This window comes from Cucurbita pepo, chromosome 11 (assembly GCF_057944985.1).
Source record: "Cucurbita pepo subsp. pepo isolate OVF chromosome 11, ASM5794498v1, whole genome shotgun sequence".
NCBI lineage: Eukaryota > Viridiplantae > Streptophyta > Magnoliopsida > Cucurbitales > Cucurbitaceae > Cucurbita > Cucurbita pepo.
Window position 1 is genome coordinate 6,060,744 of NC_141808.1, and position 24,522 is coordinate 6,085,265.

The 24,522-nt window shown below is 35.2% G+C and overlaps 2 protein-coding genes across 3 annotated transcripts in view; both read right to left on the bottom strand.

The window, feature by feature from the left end:
* Positions 1-276: 276 nt before the first annotated feature.
* Positions 277-24,522, bottom strand: part of LOC111805617 (ribulose-1,5 bisphosphate carboxylase/oxygenase large subunit N-methyltransferase, chloroplastic) — a 29,366-nt gene continuing 5,120 nt past the window's right edge. The window contains exons 7-8 of one of the 2 annotated variants that reach the window (XR_015422934.1): positions 23,944-23,996; positions 23,550-23,633 (exon numbers count right to left, since the gene is read on the bottom strand). The gene's annotated coding sequence lies outside the window, so the exon portion shown is untranslated. Of the gene's footprint in view, positions 293-23,549; positions 23,634-23,943; positions 23,997-24,522 lie in introns of those variants that run through there. The other variant, XR_015422933.1, reaches the window with a different exon arrangement.
* Positions 20,370-23,543, bottom strand: LOC111805661 (uncharacterized). The gene is made up of 9 exons (XM_023690810.2): positions 23,279-23,543; positions 22,799-22,885; positions 22,398-22,712; positions 22,154-22,289; positions 21,885-22,047; positions 21,558-21,686; positions 21,170-21,364; positions 20,955-21,077; positions 20,370-20,770 (listed from the first exon to the last, which is right to left on the bottom strand). The coding sequence occupies exons 1-9, from the start codon at positions 23,541-23,543 to the stop codon at positions 20,657-20,659; spliced, it is 1,527 nt and encodes a 508-aa protein (XP_023546578.2). The 3' UTR covers positions 20,370-20,656.

The window sequence follows — 24,522 nt, forward strand, 5'->3', positions numbered from 1 at the left end:
TCATCATTTGTGGGTATTTATAGTCTTCCCACAAAACAAACTTTCAATTCTCAAAGAGCCCACTACACAAGTTAGTGCCCATAATTTAATCTCACTCCCTTCAAATCTCCACAAATCAATTTGTCAAATAACTTCCCACTACAAGAATTATGAAATTAAAAATAATAAATAAAGTTTTCTAACAATTTATCAATCAAGTGCTTTAGAGCAACTTCATCCGCTACTTCAATGGTGCAAATATTCACTTCTGAAGCTCCAAATGGTTCTTCCTCAAATGAATCAGCTTGTAACACATGAAATAATGGTTGAACCGAGTGTATCCAATTTTTTAGATGAGGAATGAATGCTTGTTGAATCTTCTTGACCTTGGATCATGTAATACGTCTAGTTGGAACATTTGGAACACCGTGATCTAAGATGGGGACCTCATGCATGTATGCATGTCATGTGTATTGAGAAACTTCGTCGTTATGTTATGCTTGTACAGATGTGTACCTTTGATATTTATGTTTGTTATGATATCATGTGAATCTTTCCTTTTCTGTGGCATCTGGTGACGTATTAGCACGTTTTGCCCGGCCAAGTTAGGTCCAGGGGGTATGTATACGAGCCCGTCTAGTGGGTCTACGTGCACGTGCGTGGGCCATGTGTGAGGAAGTGTCATACAACCAACCCTGCCCTAAACTGAAAAGAGTACAAGATCATGTTACGCTTTTAAAGAATAGGCCTCAATCATGTTATGTGTGTGATTGCATTACTAACCCCAACATTGGGAGGACTTACTAAAAATTTCTTAAAATATTAGAGTCATGTGCTACCCGTAAATTTTTTTAGGTAAAGATAAACTACCCACCGCCCCTGCACGTTTGACGATGAATGTTGGAATGGCCATGGAAGTCAAAATAGAACACTAATATGCATTAATTTCATTTAGTAGTTGATAGGTGACTTATTTCATTTTTTCATGTTAAAAGACTATGTTATTTCTTATTTGTTATTTTAAATTAAATGTCTAAGTCCATGGCTTCAGTTTAAAGTGTTTATTATGAATTTTCGCATATGTTATTTAAAGCATGCATGTGGTGACGTCACTTCTTTAGCCAAGAAAATTACGGGTGTTACAGACCTTGCGAAGCCTAGAAGTTGTTGACCTAGTTTTAACATCGTGGATCTACTAAACAACGTGTCTCATCTCGAGGGTGAACTAACTTTTCTGTTCTCATACTTAGTAAGCTTTCATTGTCACAATAGTGAATGACTGGTACTCTTGGTTGAGGAAAGAGCTCAATATATCTCATAGGTTAGTATGGTATCTCTATCTTAACACATTTGTGTAAGGTTAATAAGCGACCCTTCCACAAGAACTACCACACAATTAATGTCTAGGGGAGTGACCTTGCGTGCTTGCCAACTCATTTTACCCATGTGGTCCCTCGCCCCCTCTCAAGGCAGGTTTACAATGCATCGAATCGGTTCAGGGAGCTCCTGACCGTCTTCCACACACGATAGTGGCACCCATTACGAGCTAAAATACTTATGTAGTCTAATAAGGAATCAACCCAAGGGAAAGCTCTGATACCAAATGATAAGGAATAAGTACAAAGGAAGTAAGATTCAGATTACCTTGTTGATCGAATATCTTAAGGCAAGAACACTTGTTTGAGATTTGAATCACTCCACAAGTAAGATCGATCATGTCTAGCTTGAATGAATCTAAACATGGAATCTAAACTATATAAAATTGCAAAGGAAAGGTAATCACACTCAGTCCTAATGGTAAAAAATCAATCCACAAGCAAGATTGATCATGTTAAGCTTGAATGATTCTACATGCAACATAAACTAATAGAATTGCAAAGAAACTTAGTTATTGGCTAAAGGAAAGCAAAAATGCTCCTTTTACTACATTTTCCAAGTTCTTTACAAATATAACATATATGATTTTATATAGCCTCAAAATGAAACCTTTATCTTCCATGAGACATTTCAAGAGTTCGTAACCTTCTTAATTTATGACCATAATTAGTCACTGTGTAAATTTAACCTATGTAAATAAAAAGTCTAAAACTTAAAATACATTAATGAAAGACCATAAATCTAGTTTTTAATAATCTTTCATAAATATGTAACCTTCTAAGAATAAATGAAGTCCCACTTGAAGTCTTTGTCCCATAAATGAAGCTTGATTTTCTTAATGTGACATTAATATTGTCTGCTTGAGATGTCTTGGTTCTATCAGTCTCTCGTCTTCTCTTAAGACAAGTTTATAGAATTACAGCCCAAGCTCTCGACCCATCTCTATACACAATAGTAACTCTTAAAGTTGTCAGATGCATCATCCTATTTGAACTTAGTCAAGCTCAACGATACGAGTTCTTAGATACTTACCATTTGGAAGGGGCACTATTAGGTTCGACGTAGGTCATCGAATAATGCTACTGAGATATTGGAGCAAAATAAGAGGTGGTCAAACTCTAGTGATACCGTTCACGCATCTTATCTTTAATTTCTTTAGGTGCCATGGAGATTTACTAGGATCTTATGGCATTTATATGGTTTAAATCTCGAACTCACATTTTTTGGACTCTCGAGACTAGCTCATTGTGGTTAATCTAATTTTTGGGAGCACTATGGTCTCGACCATTGATCGCCGCTCGCGATCTTAGAGTGTTCAGCCTACCGAAAACATTTTAGACTAGGTCAATCAACAAATGACACCTAAGACAATTACCCTTCAGGCTTTGGACTACAAAATCAAATGACATTGGACTACAAAATCAAATGGCATATGGTTCTCAAGAAGCCAATACGCAACGGAAAGGAACTAACCAAGCTCAACGCAGATCAGAAAAATAACTGAAGAGCCTAATAAAAGAATATATGGCCAAGAACAATGTTGTGATATAGAGTCACAAGCATCCTTGCAAAATGTACAAGTTCAAGTAGGTCAATTAGTCATTGAATTACAAAATAGACTTCTTGGAAAGCTACCAATAGATATCAAAATTCCAAAAAGAGAAGATGGAACAATGTCAGATAATACAATTGAGAAGTGGGAAGGAAATACCCCTCGTGAAGGTGAAAAGAAGGAAAGCAACCGTTACTTCTAAGTGACAGTTGAAAGACATCAGAGAAAGGAGAAAAATGCTCAGAAGGAACCGAACAAAAATTATGTACAATCAGAACAACCTCCAGAAACACAAGTAGCAAACGAGAACATATATCCTAGCACCTCCTTTCCCACATAGAATAAAATGGAAGCAGGAAGCCCATTTCGAGAATTTCATGGATATCTTTAAGAAAATTCATATAAACATACCACTAGTAGAAGCCTTAAAAGATGTCTAATTATGTTAAATTCTAAAGGATACTCTCACCAATCCAAGAAAATGGGAAGAATTTAAAGTGGTAGTGTTGAATGAAGAGTGTAGTACAATATTGAAAAACAACATCCTAGGAAAGGAAAAAGACCCAAACTTATTCACAATCCCAATATCAATTGGAGGGAATGAGCTAAGATGAGCATTATGTGATTTAATCTAATGTCATTGTCTTATTTACAAAAGGTTAGATATTTGGTGAAACTAGACCAACTACAGTCACCCTTCAACTAGCACACCGATTTCTCATTCATCCAAAAGTAAAGATCGAAGATCTATTAATTCAAGTAGACAAGTTCATATTTTCTGCGGATTTTATCGTTTTGGATAATGAAGCGGACCATGATGTTCCAATTATCTTAGGAAGACCTTTTTTCAAATCCGGAAGAACATTGGTAGATGCCCACAACAAAACTATAATGTTGAGAATGAATGATCAACAAATATAATTCAATGTCAATGACACCCCAAAATATTTAGTAAAATTAGAGGAATGCTCGACAATTTATGAATTGACAGAAAATCAAGCAAATAGTTGGAAACAACAACAAGAAGACACCAACTAGAATAATTTCAGTTTTTGAATCATTGGAATTAGAGAAAAGAAAATTTTCATCAATGAAGCCATCTATTGAAGAAACGTCCTTGAACTACATCTTAGAAGTTGAACTATTTGATATACGAGGGATAGACTTCACGGAATTGCTCCCACCCCTTGTAGGATGGAGAATTTCAAAGGGGCATAGCCTCCTTGACAATGGATAGTTAATATTTCTTTTCCTAGGTTGGATAGTTAATTTTAGTTTCTTATAACTTTTATTTTATTGATAGAATATTTTACTTATACCTTGTTTTAATGTTTACCTTCGCCCCCTTTCAATAATATTATACAAAGATTTTTCGGTTAAATATGTTAATTTCAAAATTAACCATGGCCGTCTATTTTGAATTATGCATTACCTAATTGCCGACTCATGTTACCTATGTACATAATTTGTTTGAAGGGTCATCGTGACTAAATCATTTTGTACCAATGTAGAAATATTTCTTTGAAATTTCTGGTAGATTAGAAGAAAAAAAATAAATAAATAATTAAGCCATAAAGGCTCATTATCAGCCTCATCAGTGAAGGTGTCTGTCGAAGGTAATAGAGATGTAAAAAATGGAAAAAGTTATCCTTATTATTCAGGTGAGTTGCATCACAAATGTAATCTACTGAAAACTTCAAGATGCTAGCAAGAGAGCCAAGCTAAGAAAGAATGATGTTAAGCTATACAGTCCCTCCTTGAAGACTTTCGTGATCTACACCACAAGTGGAGGTACCTAGAGAATAAGGAGATGGCTTCAAAGATTCATGGGGAAGAAAAATATATATTATGATAAGAGGAAGTTAATGAAATGAATTACAAGGTCAAGTCACAAAAGCAAAGGTAAAAGGAATGACGATCATCCTAGAAGTGTTTTGGGGAATACTGTGGAAATAAGGAATGTGTTTTTTTTCTTGTAGGACTTGGTTATAAATGTAGGGTTACGTGGGGAAAAACTGAGTTGAGGAAGAAGTATATGGAATGCGATCGTAATTATGTTTTGATGAATACTCTACAAACAGGAATACACAAAACAAATTTGATAATGAGAAAATGAACCCGGGAGAGTGGAGAGAACGATTACTCAAGGATGAACAATCTCTTAAGTTTGCGAGTGTGATAAATCTCCCTGAGTTATACCAAAGCCTTTTATATTTACTTTTGTATTGATACTCGTCATTTTCTCATTAATTGCTTCATTTATTCAAATTAGTAAGCATGAAATAGTCAATTGTGATTCAACAAAAAGAGAATCCATTTACAATACTCGAGTCTAATTGTACATTTAATTGAGTTATTTTGTAAAATTTTAGAACATTTACGCTGAACCATGTCTAGGAAATCAGAAACAACTTTCCTAGCAATGACATATTTGTACAAATTGTTGACCTTGTGGTTGAAGCAAGCAAGCCACGTGTATCATTGACTATCCGATTATAAGCTTTCTAAGTGGACGAATTATCCATTCTCAAGACGAATTATCCAATTATAAGCGCACTTTTGTTGTGACATGTGGCACTCGCCGTAAGTTCACATTCCTAGGTTTGATTCCACACGAGCACAAAACTTTTGTTTATTTCCTTGGCAAATGGCGTCACGACGCGTGGTCTTATATATGATTGACGCGTGTCCCTATCCACATCAATCACATACCTGCATTCATTGATCGACACATGTCACCTACATTTCATCTTCCCCAATAATTTGCCAAATTCAACCCATGTCAAAATTTTCCTAATTTCTTCTGGTTTTTGTATATTTCATTTTGTTTCGTTAATTGTGGAGAGGAATAAACTCGTTCAAAGTAGACTCAAAACTAGAAAACTCATAGTAAGTTACCACATGCTTACATGGAGACTCAAATATCTAGTAAACACCTACTTGTAGACTCTCGTCAAATCTAATCGATAGTAAGTTACCACAAGCTTCTCTCTAAGCTTTATGAAATCCTTGCCTAATTCTACAACTATTTGAGCTTCTAGAAGATCTCGAAGTTCTAAGGGATTCTCAAATATGGGGTTTGGAAGCTATTCATTAGGTTCTAATGTCGTAGATTTCCCTGAAGTCGACTCTCATCTCCTAGTGAACCAGATTTCTATTCTCGTACTTAGTAAGCTTGCATAGTTACAATAGTGAAAGTTCAGTATCTTGGGTTGAGACGCAACCTCATCATGTCTAGAAGACAATATGACATTTGGTTTGAGCACACCTATGTAAGGTTAATTAACGACCCTTCCATAGGAAATACCATATAGTCAACATCTGGGTGAGCTTTCATGTGTACCTGCCAACTACTAAGTCTACCCATGTGCTTTCTCATCGGGTCAAGGCTGGTTTACAGTACAACGAGTCTGTTCGGGGGCCCCTTTATCACGGCCCAATTTTCAAGCTTGTCCAAATCACGGATCACAACTAGGGTTGACTCGATAGTGTCAAAAGACAGTAAAATTTGTCTCAAATAAAGACAAAGTATGAACGAGACAAGACATGCACGCCCATGCGGCCTCACACGTTGCACGCCCTCGACCACGCGCCTATCATGTTCAACCTTGTGTCCTCGCCTAATTTTGTAGATACTTTCTCTAATTCCCTTTATTTCCCACGCTCAATTTTCCCTCTTATGGTCGATATCTCCTCTCCATTTCTTCTACAAAATTGTAGATCTACTCACACTCGAACATTAAATTAGGTTGATGGGTTGTGAAATCGAAGCCTCATATTTTATTCGTCCTTTGTTCTACCTTCTTATAATTTTTTTTTTTTTTTTTAAATTTCCCCTAATCTCTTAGTAATCTCCAACTGTTTTGGTATTATTAATTAGGACCGTAATTACATGTATACTATTGTAAGGTACTCATTGGATAAATCAAATTATAAAAAAATAATTAAAATGTTGTGGCGATTAGATTACTATTAGAGAGATTGTGAATCATCAGTTATTCCACTGTGATAACTTGCTTGTTGTCTAGGCTATGGATGTACGAGCTAGAGTTGTTCCTCAGCTTCCTAAGTCTTATGGGGTAGAAGGAGCCATTGATCTAGAGATTAGATGCCAATAAGGGGTGTTCGGTTCATTAGATGCATACTATTAGTTTCACTTCTAAACTCAGGACCTACCACTTATGAGAGCTAGTCCAACAACTTTTTTCCCATAATTACAGTGAAACTCATAAGTGATGAAGTTCAACAAGGATTCAAGGGATCGAGACACTCTTTCTAGAGATCAAAACTGAGCAAGTCAAGAGTGGTTCATTAAGAATAAAGGAAAAACAGAAGGTAATATTTTTCAGGTTCTTGTTCTCAATTTTTCCCCATATTGAACCAATTAAAAAGTTGGCATTCTGGTTTGCATCAAGAACAACAAGGAGAACTGAAATATTGCAAGGGGCTAAGGGCGGAGCGTGTACGACTGAGAGGTTGACACATGTCAAGAAGGGAAAGTGGAAGTGCATTGGCTGCAGCAAGTGATATGAATTCAACTACTGACCCTTTGCATATACCCAAAGGACCAATTACAAGAAGCAAGGTTAAGAAGATTCAAGAGGCCTATACATTGCTTCAAAGGCTAGCTAGTGTACAAGTTAAAACAAAGACTTTTGAGCACAAAAATCTTTATAGCATTAGCATATCAAATCAAGAAATTAATGGAATGACCACATTGGAAAGAAGACTTTGCCTTTGGTAGTTGAACTACCAATTAAGACAATTTATGTATGTCTTATTTTCTTCAATTTGTATTTACTAGTTTTTAAGGGTAGTTGTAGTTTGTAGTTAGTAGATGAACTTCATTATGTTTGGTTATCTTTTTCGCCTATTTAAAGGCACGTAATATTCATGCTTGATCATCATTGTTGAATACAAACAAAACCTTTGTATTTTCTTGATACCTTTTTTGTGTTAATTTTTTTTAGAATCTTGCTTTAGGTTTGATATTTAAACCGATTCATTGGATTAGTTTTGATCAAAAGCTAATTCTGGAGTCAGTCGTCTTTGAATCTAAAAGTGATCATCATAGATTCCAAGTTCGATCTAAGATTCATTCATCTTCTAACCAACTCTTTGTCGAAATCAATTCGTTAAGTTAGCTTTCTTTGTGAACGTTTGCAAGGATTCTACAAGGACTTTTAGCTTTGCAAAATCCAGCATTATTGGCGCTTATCATTTGGTATCAGAGCATTTGATCGGCATTTTTTGGCCGCTCTAAAGGTGAAATATCTTTATTGTTTTTTTTTTTCTATCGACTTTTTAGTCTCTCTCACATTATCGGAAAAAAAAAAAAAAAAAGAAATGAAAAGAAAAGAAAAATCAGTAAAAAAAAATATCAGTTCGGAGAAAAAAAAATCAGTTCTTATCATTTATTTGAGTTTGTTCAAAATTTTCAAGCTCTTGATCCCTGAGTGAAATTTTTTGTGAGAAGTGTGGAGAGGTCCCAATATTACTGTATTACTGATAACAAAATGTCACATAATGGAGAAAAAGTACCACCATTACGAGATCTTTAATACAACCATTCTTCAACGAATTCAAGGTAGGATGGAAATGATGATGGAAGATAGGCAAGAAAGAAGGCCACAACAACAAAGACAAGAACAAGCATTACAAAAAGATGAAGGTATAGTTGTACAAGAAAGACAAGTTGAAGGAAGATGGAGAGGAAGAAATAATCATGCAAATTATTATGCAACCTAGAAGGATGGAAAGAGTACATGAAGATAGAGATGAGGGAGTTAAACTTAAAATCTCACCCTTTCGTGCAACGGCAGATTCTGAGGCATACTTGCAATGAGAGAGAAAGATAGAGCATGTGTTTGATTGCAACACCTATAGTGAAAATAAGAAGATGAGACTTGCTATTGCCGAATTTACCAATCATGCCAGTGATTGGTACCAACATCTCAAATCCGAGAGAAGAAAAAAAAAGGAGGATCCAATAGAGACTTGGGAAGAACTTAAAGAAGCCATGAGAAAAAAGGTATGTTCTGAAACATTACGAAAGAAATTTGAAGACTAAATTGCAAGGTTTGAGGCAAGGAACAAAAAGTGTTGCTAAATATTATTAAGAGATGGAGACTATGATGAAAATAGCAGACATAGAGAAGAAGAAGATACCATGTCTAGATTCCTTGGAGGTTTGAATCGAGAAATTGCTCATATTGTTGACAGAAATCCAACACCATATCTAGGAGACATGTATCATTATGCTATCAAAATTGAAGACCAATTGAAGGAAGAAAAAGAGCATTAAAAAAGGTACACATCACGAGCTAACACATTTTCAAATTCTAAAACTTGGGACAAGGATAGTTTTATGAATAGAAATGAATCGACGTCACCAAAAGAAAAGTTTGTGGCTACTAAAAGAGTGGAGGCTGAGAGTTCAAATGGTAAAAAGAATGAAGCTTCAAATACTATAAAGGAGAAGTCTAGTTCTATTTAATGTTGGAAGTGCAAAGGGTTTGGACACATGAGCAAAGAGTGGGTTAATAAAAGAGTTACGGTGATAAGGAATGGTATACTTGATTCAGATCATGAATGTGAGGATCATGATTCACAACTTGTGGAAGAAATCGCAGCATATGATGATGAGTATGTTGAAGAAGGTAATTCCATATATTTGAATCACAAGAAGGGTACTCAATGTTCAAATCAAGGAAGAGAAATTTGAAGATCAAAGGAAAACTTGTTCCACACAAGATGTTTGATCAAAGGAGACCCATGCAGCTTGGTGATTGATAGTAGAAGTTCACAAACGTGGTAATATGATGGAAATATGCATGCGGGAGACATCTTGTTCGGCCGACCTTGGCAATATGATGGAAAGGTAACATTTGATAGTTTGATGAACAAGTATACTTTTACTTTGTGTGAGAAGAAATTTACTTTACTTCCATTGTCCCCATATGAAGTACATTGTGACCAATTGAAATTAGAGAATAAAAGAAAAGAATATGAAGAACAACGGTGGAGAGAAGAAACTAAGGTAAAAGAGAGAGATAAGAGTGAAAAAAATAAAAGAGAAAAGTGAGTGGCAAAGGATGAGTGAAACCCAAAAAAGAATAAAAAAAAAAAGTGATTTGGAGGAAAAGAGAGAGAATGTGAGTTTGGTTATAAGAGAGGGAGAAATGAGGAATATATTAGTTCAATAACCAAAATTTGTACTGATGTGCAAAGGAACGTGTTTATCAATAGAACCAAAAACTGATGATGCTTTGCAAGTGCTTCTAAGTTTCTTTTTGTGGAATTCAATGACATGTTTCCACATGAAGATGCATGTATGGGGTTACCCCTCTAAGAGGTATTGAACACCAAACTGACTTTGTGCTTGGGGCAACTCTTCCAAATATGGCTACCCATAGAACCAATCCGACTAAGACTAAGGAGATTTAGAGATAGGTGGAAAAACTCATGGATAAAGGCTATGTTAGAGAAAGCATGAGTCCTTGTTCAGTTCCTGTGATTTTGGTACCCAAGAAAGATGGCACGTGGAGGATGTGTGTTGATTGTCGAGCCATCAACAAAATAACAGTAAAGTATCGACATCCTATTCCGGTTGGGTTTTATGTCCTAAAACTCATAGTTTGTAAACAAAAACATATTCTATTTTCAATAAAGTTATTACTATTATTTATTCAGTAAAGATTGTTATTGAATAAAGTGAACTTTACGATCATTAATCTAAATCCAATAAACTAACAACACTCTGGCTATAGTATGATTACTTCAACTATATGTAGAGACATAAGAGTGGATCAAGTTCAAGTATATAGTCAAAACGATCTATAGTATAAGGATAAGGCTGAGTACCTTATTCTGGGGGACACTATGGATGTGGCCCACAAGTATATGATATAAACAATGTGATCACTAAATTGTACATGTGGAGACATGTGAGTGGGGGCGTCCTATGCAATGAGTATTGCATAAGATCGGACCATGAAGAAAACCACTCTCACTTTATAATGTCGTTTACTGTTGAGACTGATTTTCTTTTCATTCGATAACCTAGGTAACTCGGTTTTAATCCTGAGCTAACCATGAACTCCTGTTTATTCAGAATTATCTTTAGATTTGCATGGGTGAGAGTAGCTCTAGTTCGCCGACTCAATAGGTCTCACATTTCAGGGGTAAGACTGGGTGAATGGCTGGGGACGTTGGGTGCAAGATGGAATTCACTCCTACCCACTTTTAGGGATAGAAGAGAGGTAGTTCCCTTAAGCATTGACTCCAGGTCTTGAACAAGGGGCCCCACCCTCTCATTGGCCTGAGAGGGATTCGGTTTACTGGTTGGACCACAAACCAATTGTTCATTAGAGGATCAGTGAGACATAAGGAACAAGAAGTAACTTCAAGGGTAAAATGGTAAATTGACCCAGCTCTAGTTACGAACAACCTGTGAAGGACCGACTCACTAATCATGGTTATATCAAATGGACAGAAATATATCTATAGGGAGGGGAGTGCAACTACTAGGCTATAGTGGAGTGTCCGAGTAGTTAACGAATGTTGGTTAACCAGGTTAATGAGTTTAACCGGTTAATCTTGGATCATTGGAGCCCATGATCTATAGGTCCATTAGGTCCTTCTGCTAGCTCATATCGGACTTAACCATAGAATAGTGTGACGAGTGAGTTCGAAGTGTTCGAATTCAAATTAGGGAATATGCGCTACATATATACGATATATTTAACCGCATTTTTTGTTTTATTTACGAATTAAACAAAAAGGGAGAATCTGAGATATTTAAATAAGATTTAAATATCTTAATCAATTATGTGTCGGAATTGATTGGGATTGACATTTGAATTAATATTAGATATTAATTAAATAGTTTAATTAATCATTTAATGTTACTTTAATTTGAAATTAATTATTCAAATTAATTGTTGAACTAAAATGAAGAAAGTAAAAATGTTGACTTCATTTAATGGAAAAATCCATGTTAGTGGAATTTTGAGTGTCAAAATTTGGTTAACTCAAACATACATGCTTGCCACATAATCCCAAACATTTGAGTGGAATTTTGAGTGTCAAAATTTGGTAATCTCAAATTTGCATGAACATGCAAACATGACTCTTTAAATAGAGTGATCATGGTACATGGAAGGTCTTCTTCTTGGTGAAAAACCTTGAGAAAAACCTCTCACAAACACTCTCTTCATATATACAAAAGGATGGCTTTTTGGCCCTTGATCTCACTTTAATTAATTTCAATCAATTAATTGATGTTTTGATGATAACAAACCTACTTTTAATTATTAACTATTTTCAGTATTTTGAACTGTCCACAGTATAAGGTCGGGAATAACGATTTCAACGACTTTTCAATTACTCAAATAAGAGCTAAAACGAAGAAATTACAATTGAGACAACATACCCGACGTGATGATGTGTCAGCAAAATCAAAATGATGGACAAATCAAAACATATCAAAGTATGACATTTATAATTTTGGGAGAGTAACCAATGGTGGAGTTTTTTCTTATTATTATATTTTTAAATAAAGTTATTTTTACAAAATATAAATTTGAATCTAACCGTTACTCACATCGATTTTTATTATTACTATATTATATTATTATATTATTATATTTTAAAATTTTGGTAGTTACTCACATAATTTTTATTATTATTATATTATTATATTTATAATAAATTTTGAATTTCATTTGAACGTTACTCACCTAACTTTTTATTATTATTATATTATTAAATTTTGAAATAAATGAATTTAGAAAATTTTCTTATTTATTTACTTTTAATCTCCACCTTCCATTATTCCTAACACAATCCAATGGTCAATATTCAATCCTACATTTTGCCATTTTTCTCCTCTATATAAACTCATCTTTCCCCACATTTTAAAATACACAACTTACATACATTCTCCCATCTTCATTTGTTCAAAGTCTCCATTGTTTGTTGCTCTCTCCAAGCTTACAAGTTTATTTCTCTTCATCTTATTCTTGAGAGGGATTATTATTGTATTGTGAGGAAATAGTTGTGAGTATCCCAAATTGTAAATCTACTCTTTGAGAGAGTTGTGGTGTGTTATTATCAAACTCAAATACTTGTATCGGTTTGATCCTGCGCCGTGGAAAGGATTGAGTTTGCTCTTGAACTCGTAAAAAGAGCGGTGTAGCGGTTTGGCTCTGATCCGTGGAAAGAGTCGAGAAAGTTCTTTATTCAAATTCCCAATAGGCGCTTGGGGAGTGGAGTAGGTCGAGTTTGACCGAACCACTATAAAACTACGGTGTCATTTTCTCTAACTCTTTCCTATTTAATTTCAAAATTATTATTGTGAGTTATTGCATGTTCTACTTGATTATTGTTTTGACTTTAATTATTTTGTTCTAGTAATTATCATATTCTACTTATTTGTAAAAAGTTTTATCATTCGAAAAATTAATCACGTTTAAACAGTTTTATCGTTAAAATCCTATTCACCCCCCCCCCCCCTCCTCTAGGGTTGCTATACCGATCCAACACAAAATTCCTCCCAAGTTTAGTCACTCACCGGATTCCACAATCCCGTTCTAAAGCCGGAGGATAGTGGAGAAGACACTAGTGGTAGTTCGAAATCGGTTCGTGAGGAAAAAGAAGTTTGAACTACAAAAGGTTAGTATTCAAACTCATTAAGTTTTAATACTTATGAACATGCTAGTTATTTACTATAATTGATATTCTAGATTGGATGACATGTTAGATGAATTATATGGTACTAATCTGTTTTCAAAAATAGATCTTAAAAGTGGTTATCATCAAATTCGAATGAATGTGGGAGATGAGTGGAAAATGGTTTTCAAAACAAAGTTTGGGCGTTATGAGTGGCTCATTTATGTTGTTTGGCCTTACAAATGCACAAAGTACTTTTATGAGGCTAATGAATCATGTTTTGAGAGACTATATTGAAAAATTTGTTGTTGTATACTTTGATGATATCCTTGTTTACTCAAAAAGCTTGAATGATTATATTTTGCACGTTAAGAAAATTTTATTTAAAGTTAGAGAAGAGAAGCTTTATGCCAACTTCAAAGTGCAGTTTTTATCTAGACAGTCAACTTCCTAGGATGCTTAGTTGGAAAGAATGGAGTACAGGTTGATGAAGAAAAGGTAAAGGCTATTTATTAGAGAATGGCCAACACCCACAAATGCAATCGAGGTAAGATCTTTTCATGGTTTGGCTAGTTTCTATAGGACATTCATTAAGGATTTCAGTAGCATAACATCACCATTGAATAACTTGTTAAAAAGCATGTGAAATTTGAATGGAAGGAAAAACAAGAGAATGCATTGAATGAACTAAAAGATAAATTAACCAATGCACCTTGTCTTGCTTTACCTAACTTTGATAAATCTTTTGAAATTGAATGGGATGCAAGTGGAATAGGCATAGGAGTTGTTTTAATGCAGGAAAAAAGGTCGATCATGTTCTTTAGTGAAAAGCTTAATGGAGCACAACTCAACTATCCGACTTATGACAAAAAGTTATATGCACTTGTGAGGCCTTTGCAAGTTTGGCAACATTATTTGTGGTCAAAAGAGTTTGTTATTCCTACGGATCATGAAAGTTTGAAGCACCTCAAAAGCCAAACAAAGCTAAATAGGAGACATGCTAAGCGGGTGGAATTCATTGAGACATTTCCTTATGTAATCCATTACAAAATGGAAAAGGATAATGTGGTCGCATATGCATTATCAAGAAGATATGCTTATTTTCTTCCCTTACTCCAAAAATTCTTGGTTTTAAACACATGATTGAATTGTACAAAGTTGAAAAATCTGAATTTTATGATGTATATATGCAATGTTTAGAAGGGAAACATGTGCAAGATCATATTGTGTTCGATGATATGCTTTTTAGGAAAGGTAAACTATGTATCCGTAAGTGTTCTATTCGAGAGTTACTTGTGAAGGAGGCTCATGGGGGAGGACTTATGAGACATTTTGGAGAATTTAAAACATATAGCATGTTGTGTGAACATTTTTATTGGTTAAAAATGAGGAAAGATGTGAACAAAGTATGCAAGAAATGTTTTAAATGTAAGGAGGCTAAGTCTAAGACACAACCACAGAGTCTTTACACACCTTTAGATGTTCCTAGTGAACCATGGATTGACATTAGTATGGATTTTGTTCTAGGATTACCGAAGACTAGAAGACACCATGATAGCATTTTTGTGGTAGTTGATAGGTTTAGTAAGATGACATATTTCATTCCATATAACAAAACAAATGATGCTACCAATATAGCTAATCTATTCTTTTAGGGAAGTGGTTAGATTGCATGGTATTCCCAAAACCATTGTTAGTGATAGGGATATAAAATTTTTAAGCCATTTTTGGAAAGTTTTGTGGGAAAGTTTGGGAACTAAGCTTCTATTTTCTACAACTTGCCACCCCAAACTCATGGACAAACTGAGGTCGTTAATAGAACATTAGGAGCCTTACTTGAGTCACTAATTTTCAAAAATCTTAAGTCTTGGTAAGAGACTCTACCTTTTGTGGAATTTGCATGAATAGAGCGACACATAGCACCACTTATTGTTCACCTTTTGAGGTTGTGTATGGATTTAATCCTTTAACTCCTTTAGATTTATCACCTTTGCCACCTAATATGTTTACTAATGATGCAGCTTCTTCAAGAGCTGAATACATAAAAAAATATTCACAAAGACATAAAAAAAAGAATTGAAAACAAAAATAAAAAAAACTAGTCATGCGCAAGAACCAAGGAAGAAAGAAATTGATTTTTAAACAACGTGATTGGGTTTGGGTTCATCGAAAGGAAAGGTTTCCAAATCAGAGAAAGTCTAAACTTCAACCAAGAGGAGATGGTCCTTTTCAAGTACTAGAGTTGATCAATGACAATGCATACATGCTAGATCTCAGAGGTGAGTACAATGTAAGTTCTAATTTTAATGTGGCTGATTTGACTCCATTTGATGTAGGGAATGAAGACCCTGATTTGAGGACAAATCCTTTTAAAGAAAGGGAGGATGATATGAATTCAACTACTGACCCTTTGCATGTACCTGAAGGACCAATTACAAGAAGTAAGGTTAAGAAGATTCAAGAGGCCTATACATCGCATCTTCAAAGGCTCGCTAGTGTATAAGTTGAAACAAAGACTTTTAGTCCAAAAATATTGATAGCATTAGCATATCAAATCAAGAAAATAATGATGGGGCTGACATTGGAAAATGATTAGAAGACTTTGCATTTAGTAGTTGAACTATCAATTAAGGCAATTTACGTATGCCTTATTTTCTTCAATTTGTACTCACTAGTTTTTATTGGTAGTTGTAGCTTGTAGTTGGTAGATGAACTTCATTATGTTTGAGTTATCTTTTTTGCCTATTTAAAAGCATGTAATATGTAATATTCATGCTTGATCATCATGGTTGAATACAAACAACACCTTTGTGTATTCTTGATACCTTTTTGGTGTTATTCTTTTTTCAAACCTTACTTTAGGTTTGATGTTTAAACTTATTCATTGAATTAGTTTGATCAAGCTAATTCTGGAGTGAGTCGTCTTGGAATCTAAAAGTGATCATCATAGATTCGAAGTTCGATCTAAGTGTCATTCATCTTCTAAGCAGCTCTTTGTTAGAATCAATTCGTTAAGTTAGCTTTCTTTGTGAACGTTTACAAGGATTCTAGAAGGACGTCTAGCTTTGCAAAATCCAACATTGTTGGCGCTTATCAGCAAGGACACACATCAAAATGGGGGACTCGTAACACCAATGGTTGACCCGAATAACTTTATCCGATCTGAGATTTGTGTCCACATCTGAACCGTTCTGCATTCGACCTGACCTAGCCTGACTCTGTGTGCACAACGTGTCAGCATAGGAAAAATTGAGGGGAAACAAGTGTGCACTTTCAAAATCAAATGATGCCCTCATACCCGAAACGACCATTTAGCATGCAACACTTGACACAACCAGAGCATGACTTCTCCTCCCGGGAACATGGTACTCACGCATGAAGGTCGTGCGTGAGCAGTCTTACAATGCTCATGGACGGCACGTGAGGCGCGTGAGCCTCCCGTTTTACTCTGCTTGACCTCCGTTTCTCAATTTTTCGTCTTAATTTTGATACTAACCTTATTGTCACTCGATATAGAACCTACCAGAGAAACTTTAGAAGGTTTGGAGTTCTTAACACATGAAAAGCTAGCTCAGGAATGTAAGCGACATTCAAGTAAGTAACCAAACGAACTTTAGGCAAGTAATACTTGTAGGGGTTGCTAAGGCGTGTTAGTATGCGAGCATTCCTTACCTTAGGTGGTTAGAATATGCATCTTTTAGGATCTCATAACGGAATTTTTTGATAAGTATGCAAGTATGTCATAGGAAATTACCAAAATGCCCCTAGAATGAAATTATGAGATGCATTCTGATTTTTATGCTTTGTCGAGCTAGGAAGGGATTATGCATGACATAACTCTCTAGGTTGAAATTTTGAAAATGTATGTTGTTCTATATGTTTCCCCGATGTTAGAATGGAGGATGAGATATTGTGTTTTGCGCTCCGGGTGATTTATGGATGTTATCTCCCAGTTGAGTTTGTATGTATGCATGATATAGTATATTAGTTCAAGGTGATTGATTGTGTGTTCTCCTTGTAGAGTTTGTTTATCTGCATTGAGCTAGACTAGCATGCTAGAGTAGGTTAGCTAGACGATGACCTAGGAGAAGATGCCTCCATTAGATTGGGCACCTTAGGATCGTAAGTAGCGGTCAAAGGGTCTAGACTCTTAAAGCTCCCAGACTAAGAAAGACTCGAGGAGTTTGAATAGAGTATATGTTGGGTTTTATATGTCTTAAAACTCATAGTTTGTAAACAGAAACATATTCTATTTTTAATAAAGTTATTATTGAGGTTTATTAAATAATAATTGTTATTGAATAAAGTGAATTTTACAATCATTAATATAAATTCAATAAACTAAGAACACTCTAGCTATGTAGAGACATAAGAGTGGATCAAGTTCAAGTATATAATTAAAATGATTTATAGTACATGGATAAGGCTAAGGGGACACTGTGATCACTAAATTGTGCATGTGAAGACATGTGAGTGGGGGCGTCATATGCAATGAGTATTGCATAAGATCAGACCATAAAGAAAATCACTCTCACTTTATAATGTCGTTTACTGTTGAGACTAATTTTTTAATTCGATGACCTAGGTAACTTGACCTTAATCCTGAGCTAACTATGAACTCCTGTTTATTCGGAATTATCCTTAGATTTGCATGGATAAGAGTGGTCCAAGTTCACCGACTCAATAAGCCTCCAATTTCAGGGATGAAGGCTGAAAGCGCTGAGGAGAGACCCTTGCCTAATTCAGAAATTCAGAAACGTGGGGCCTAATTTTTGTTTCTTCTGCCTAATCCCCCATAAAGGGTGCTTGCCTTCTCGAACTAGCTTTTTCGTGTATCAAGAGCTCTTGATAGACCTTAATTTAAAATATAATAAGGTTAGTATCAAAAAAATATGAGTGAAAAACAGCCCAACAAAGCTCAAGCGGGATAAAAAAGAGTTCACCACGAGCAACCACGCACCTCCATGCACTTAAAAGGGTTGCCCATGCGCGCAGCTACATGCGTGTATAGATGTGCCTAAGGGAGGAGCAAATGCGCTCACAGCGCGACACATGGTGTGCGCTGACTAGCATTTCCATGTAAGGTTAGGTCGATTCAATGAGCATAGGTCATAGTATGGGTTAGACGCAAGCAGTCGGGTCACGAGGCGGATGCAGGTGAATAGGTCAGGTTGGTTCGACCTTCCTTTAATGGTGCAACCCTTGTCCTAGCCGATGGTTGACACGTGTCACTTTTTGATCCCTGACGTGCATCTCCTCTCATCTACAGACATGTAGCCCATTCCAATGCCTGATGCACAACCCTTCTCATTGCTTGACACGTGTTCCAATCAGCACCAAATAAGTTCCTCTGTTGACACGTGTTCCAATCAGCACCAAATAAGGTATTGCAATTAACATGCTACATAAACTTTAAGAAAGATGAGAAGAAAATGTTGTTCAAAATATCACAAGATATTGCAATTCAGGTTACATTAAAGAAGGATAAGTTTCATTTATTCTTTAGTTGGTTATTACTTTTGGATGGATGATAATTTAGAGTTTAATATAACTCTCTCAAAGTTTCTTTAGAATATTTTAGAGTTACATGTACATCGTGGCTAATTATGGTATAAAGTATGAAAAGTTACAACTCTTGAAATGCCTCCGACAAGATTAATGGTTTTCATTTTGAACCTATACAAAGTCAGTTATGTTATGTTTCGAGAAGAAGCTTGAAAAATGTAGTAAAAGGAGCATTTGTGCTTCTCTTTAATCAATAACTAAATTTATTTGCAATTCTAGGTAGTTTAGGTTAGAATCAAGCTTCAATCAAGTATTCTTGTCTTGAAATATTTGATCAAACAAGATAATTTTGTAATTCTATGTAGTTCAGGTTGTATGTAGAATCATTCAAGTTTGACATCAAATCTCAAAAAAATGTTCGTCTTGAAATATTTGATCAGTAAAGTAATTCAAATCTTACCTTATTTGTAGAGTGTGATTCCCTATCAAAAGTTTGATTTTTTCAGTTTATCTATCTATTGATCAAATAAATAGTAGTTATATTTATCAATATGTATGGCCTTGGACTATCAATAATGCTTTTTCTTTAGAGTTGGGCTACTTGATCGATCCACTTACTTGTATTATGTCAATATTAATCACGACGGTTGGAATTATAGTTCTTATTTATAGTGACAATTATATGTCTCACGATCAAAGATATTTGAGATTTTTTGCGTATATGAGTTTGTTATTGAACGTCAAGATAATGTAGAAGAGAAGATGGTATTAATGTTAATTTTGTATTAATGTCATGACATGATCAATTTTGATTTTTTTTCCTGAAATTTTTACCTGAAGATTTTTTTTTTGAAGTTTTAAAAAATGTTGTAGGGTATTAATAAAACTCTCTCAAAGTTAAAAAAAAAAAAAAAAAAAAAAAAAAAAAAAAAAAAAAAAAAAAAAAAAAAAAAAATTGTTAGATTAGAAGCATGGTATAATGGAGCAGTGACCCTTTCACTGCATTGTCATTATTCTCAAACACCAGCTTGTCAAACTGTTCCTTAAAAGTCATGAAGGTGGATTTGGATCTTACCATTCAAGTACTTCATTCAAATATGTTTGATACCTCCTCCTTCAAACCAAACACCTTCCCTTATCTTTATCTTTAAAACATGTTCCATTTCTTTTTAATCACCCTTCAATTCTACATACCACCTCTATTTAATTCTCACCCGATTTTAGAGTTGAGGGACTAAATTTATTATTTAAGGTTTTTTGAAAAAAAGAAAAAAAAGAAAAAAAAGAAACAATCATCAAGTAAAAGCTCTTGATGTTAATTTATTAAATAAACTAGAGGAAAGTTGGAACACTATTTTACTCCTGCAAAATCCGACCATATAAAAATTTATAATTTTGTTATAAAATCTTACCAGCAGCAGTTTTGTGGATATCATCACTTACATCCCCCACCCATAAGAAACACAGACTTTGTTGACAATTTGAGTGGCGTTGCGAAAGAAAGAATGGTAACATATACAATCAATCTCCTTGGACACAAATGCTGGCCTTCCCATATCATTCTCCCATGACTCAATTTTCACCTACACTCGAAATTGTAGGTATCTGCCCATGGTTTACAAAATCAATCTTATTCAGCCGCAAACAGCACATCATTTGCTCAGGCAGTTCTTCAGGCTTTTGTGCCTGCCAAAACCCAACCATTACGCAAATTTAACACTATTCTGTTTATTTATAATCTCCTTGACATTATTAATGACAAGAACTATATGTAGAAGAAGCATATTCCAGCATTTCAGTAATTGAAACTTTGCCCTCCACCAAGTGCGCATCCAAAACACAATTATCAGTTTCAATGTAATTCAAGTACCTCGATTGTTAACCCAATGTCAATTATCCCATGCTTCAAACGATCTCGAAATGATTCAAGACCTTTCCTTGATATGTAGCTGAACCTATGTATGTCCAAATCAATTTCAAAATAATTTTGTCCCTGAAATAACCATAATGCAAAAGTCAGCCATCAAGAGGCCTAAATCTCTATAGTATTATCACAATGAACTCAAGAAATGGAAATCATTTTACCCTGAAAAAGTTGTGTTGAGGTCGTGAAAGCACTGGCTTTTCGTTATAAGAACTAACTAGCTTTCTTTCAGTAGCACTTAGCTGGAGATCTTCAGGATTAACCAACCCACCCACTATTTTCAACCTTTCTCTGAAAGGAACCAAGGATTCCCTTGTGAATCCTTTGACTTTTTCCATTTCATCTTCAATCAGCCTCTGATGAAGAAAATCAGCTTTAGATCTTTTTTTTCTTATTAGAACTATCAGTGCAAGTAATCTAACAGAAAGGAGGATGCAAATATGAAGTATCAAATTCATTTTCGTTTTTCGACAATTTTCCTAGGTAGATCAAATATTTTCAATTATCCAAACTATATATAAAACTTGATTGAAGTGGTGGAAAAGGAACCTTGACGCAGTCTTGAAAATGAGGAGATATCTCTTCGTCAAAATTGTCAGACAGTTTAAAATACAGTACAAGGCTCATCCCTTCACCGTTGTAATCACCAGCGAACATCGAAGCTGGATAGGTAGGCAGCTAAAACCGAAACAACAAAACGAGATTAGTTAAGAAAGTTCAGGTGCAGTTTGTAACATTGAGAAAATAATAAATGCCAATGATTCTTCAGAGTAAAGCCAGATGAGATTATCATATTTCTTTTCATTTTGGCAATGGTGCACAAAATTCTTGCTATTGGAAAGCTCATTGAATAGAAAAAAGTGAAAATCAAAAGACCTGTATGTTAATAATTAAAATAGATGGTAGCTTTCCATGTGCTTTCACATGCGGAAGTTCAAGATGCTGAGCAATGTGATTTATCTTCTGGGGGCAGAGAAACAAGTCGACTCCAATTGGTACATATGGGCTGAAGTTTGGAGCAGGGTATTTCTGTTTGTCTCTACACAATAGGTGTACAAAGTTGCAGCACAGTTAGGCATTTATAAATCAAAAGCCCCTAGATGTACACAATATGGAATTATAGGACGTGAAACTCAAGAACATACTTGAAGTAATTTTCTCCGCGAAGCTTAAATACAGAAGGTGAAATAGGGGACCAGGACGATGGAGTTAACTTGTCTCCCTTTGCGCATGGAATTTGAAGTCCTGCTCTTGGACGGTATATAATTTTCTCTGACGTATCTGTGGATCAAAAAATATACTTCTATAAAACCGGAGCAATCAATACATAAGTAATTCAAAAACATGGTTAATTAACACAAAATCCCCAGAGCTAGCTTGTTTACGTACAGAACTCAGTTCTTTCGTATCCGTCGACAGATTTTCTCTTAACAGAAAGCATGATAACTGCTGACTTCTTTCTATTTTCCGGTTGGGGACTAGAAGAATGATTCTTCTCATTGCAACTAACCGGAGAAGGCAAACATGGCAGACAAGTATTCATATTGAACTCCTGACTCGTATATTCAAAGTTCTGTGCACCTCCATCAATTTTAAGATAACTTTCATAGGCTTCATACATACATCCAGTGTCAATGATGCACGATGTTCTTTCGTACTGAAGCAATTGAGCATTTGGGCCATTTCCAATTGAAGGAAAACAATCTGCCATCTCAAAACACAAGGTAACAATTTTTGTGAATGAAATGTGGAAGAAGTTGTTGGCTGTGGAGAAAGAAGTTTAGATTTACCTCCAAGAACACTGCTGAAATCCTCCTCATCATCCTCAGAGTCCAAAATACTAGCTGAGTCAAACCATGGTTCATCTTGGCACACTCCTACAGATGGCACAATTTCAAAATTCACGGTTCAGATGAGATATATCCATCTTAACCAAAGTAGAAATCTTATTTTCCATCTAAATCTTCCAACATGGTGGCAGCTGAGTGAGTAAAATAAAAGGGCTTCGCTCAGAAATTAATCTAGACATAATTTTAGATACATGAGCTTTATTCAAGCTCATGACTGGTTGAACGCATGAACTAGCAGACACAATCATGAATATTCATGTATGACAAAGAGTCTATCTATTAGTATTTATGTCATGAGGCAAGTGCGAAGCAAAACAATACATTACAATGTTCTTCCAAATTCATTGTGCAATATCCATTGTGTATTAAGGTGTCAAGTGCAATAGTATGATTCAAGGATTGAGAGCGGAAGAAAGATACCATTTGCATCAATTTGACCCTGGCTCAACTGCAGCTGCTTAAGAAGGAATGTCATGTTAGAAACCTTAGGCCTTGCAAGGTTTGTCGGAACTCCCTTCTCAAGATCGAGATGAACAAAATCACTGACTGTAAAATCTCTTGCATGGATTCGTGAATCGCCGATTCCTTTGATAGCTGAAATCTTACTACGTCGTTTTCCAAATCGTGAAGAGTACTTCCTATATGCTTTGATACTCCGTCTTAGTTTTGAGGTGCAGCCACCCATTGTGTTAGATTTGAAATCCTAAACCTCTAGGGTGCTTAAAAAGAGCAGCACAACACTAAATGCGCACTCCACACTCCACAAAGAAGAGACCTATAATAACGTCAAATTTGAATGTATTACCATTACGTGGTGGTGCATAACAGCAGAATCAATCACAAGAAGACAGCTCCAATTTGGAATATTATTAGCATCATCAGAAAAGCAAAATAAGCTGCCGATGCATAAATAAACAGATCTCCTTCCTTCATAGAACTTAAGACCCAACTATAATTCCTTGAGGCATCCAATTCTAAATTCTCCATATAGACATAAAACGAAATAAAAAAGTAAAATCAGGCAATGTGATGAGCAAATTAGGGAAAATAGATTTTCATATCCACAAGGAATGAAGAGGAGTTACCTTCTCCGACGTCAATGGCTTCGGAAAATTAACTCGCAACAATCAGCAGGTCTCTGAAAGAGGATTCGATGTTGTTACATTGGCGTATCAGCGAGATCAGAAATACCAAATTGAAGCTTAAAAAAACAGAAAAGACAGAAATGTAGCAATGGGAGATGAGAGAGACATGCCTGGGGAAAAAGATGAGCGATGGTTGGGCATAAATGAGGAATCGTCGTTCCCTGTGGGAACTCAGATTCCTCAGTCTGGAGAACGCGGTGTTCTTCAGAAAGTGGAAGGGAAGAATTAAGGAGAAGAAGGAAGAGAAGAGAGAGAGAAAAAGGGTTTGAAGAACACAGAGTCCGTTGGAAACGGATCTCCACTCTCAACTTCGCGCCAAAACAAACCTTCCGCCAACCAAGCATCTTTTTAAATCACTTTTCTATTTTTATATTTTATTTTCCCAATATACTTTTTTTTTTTTTTTTTTTTTTTTTTTTTTTTTTTTTTTTTTTTTATTCTTCCTTCCTTCCTGTAATAATCAGAAATTGTTTGATTATGTGTGCATCTATTTCTTAATTTGTCGGGAGAGAAAATGAT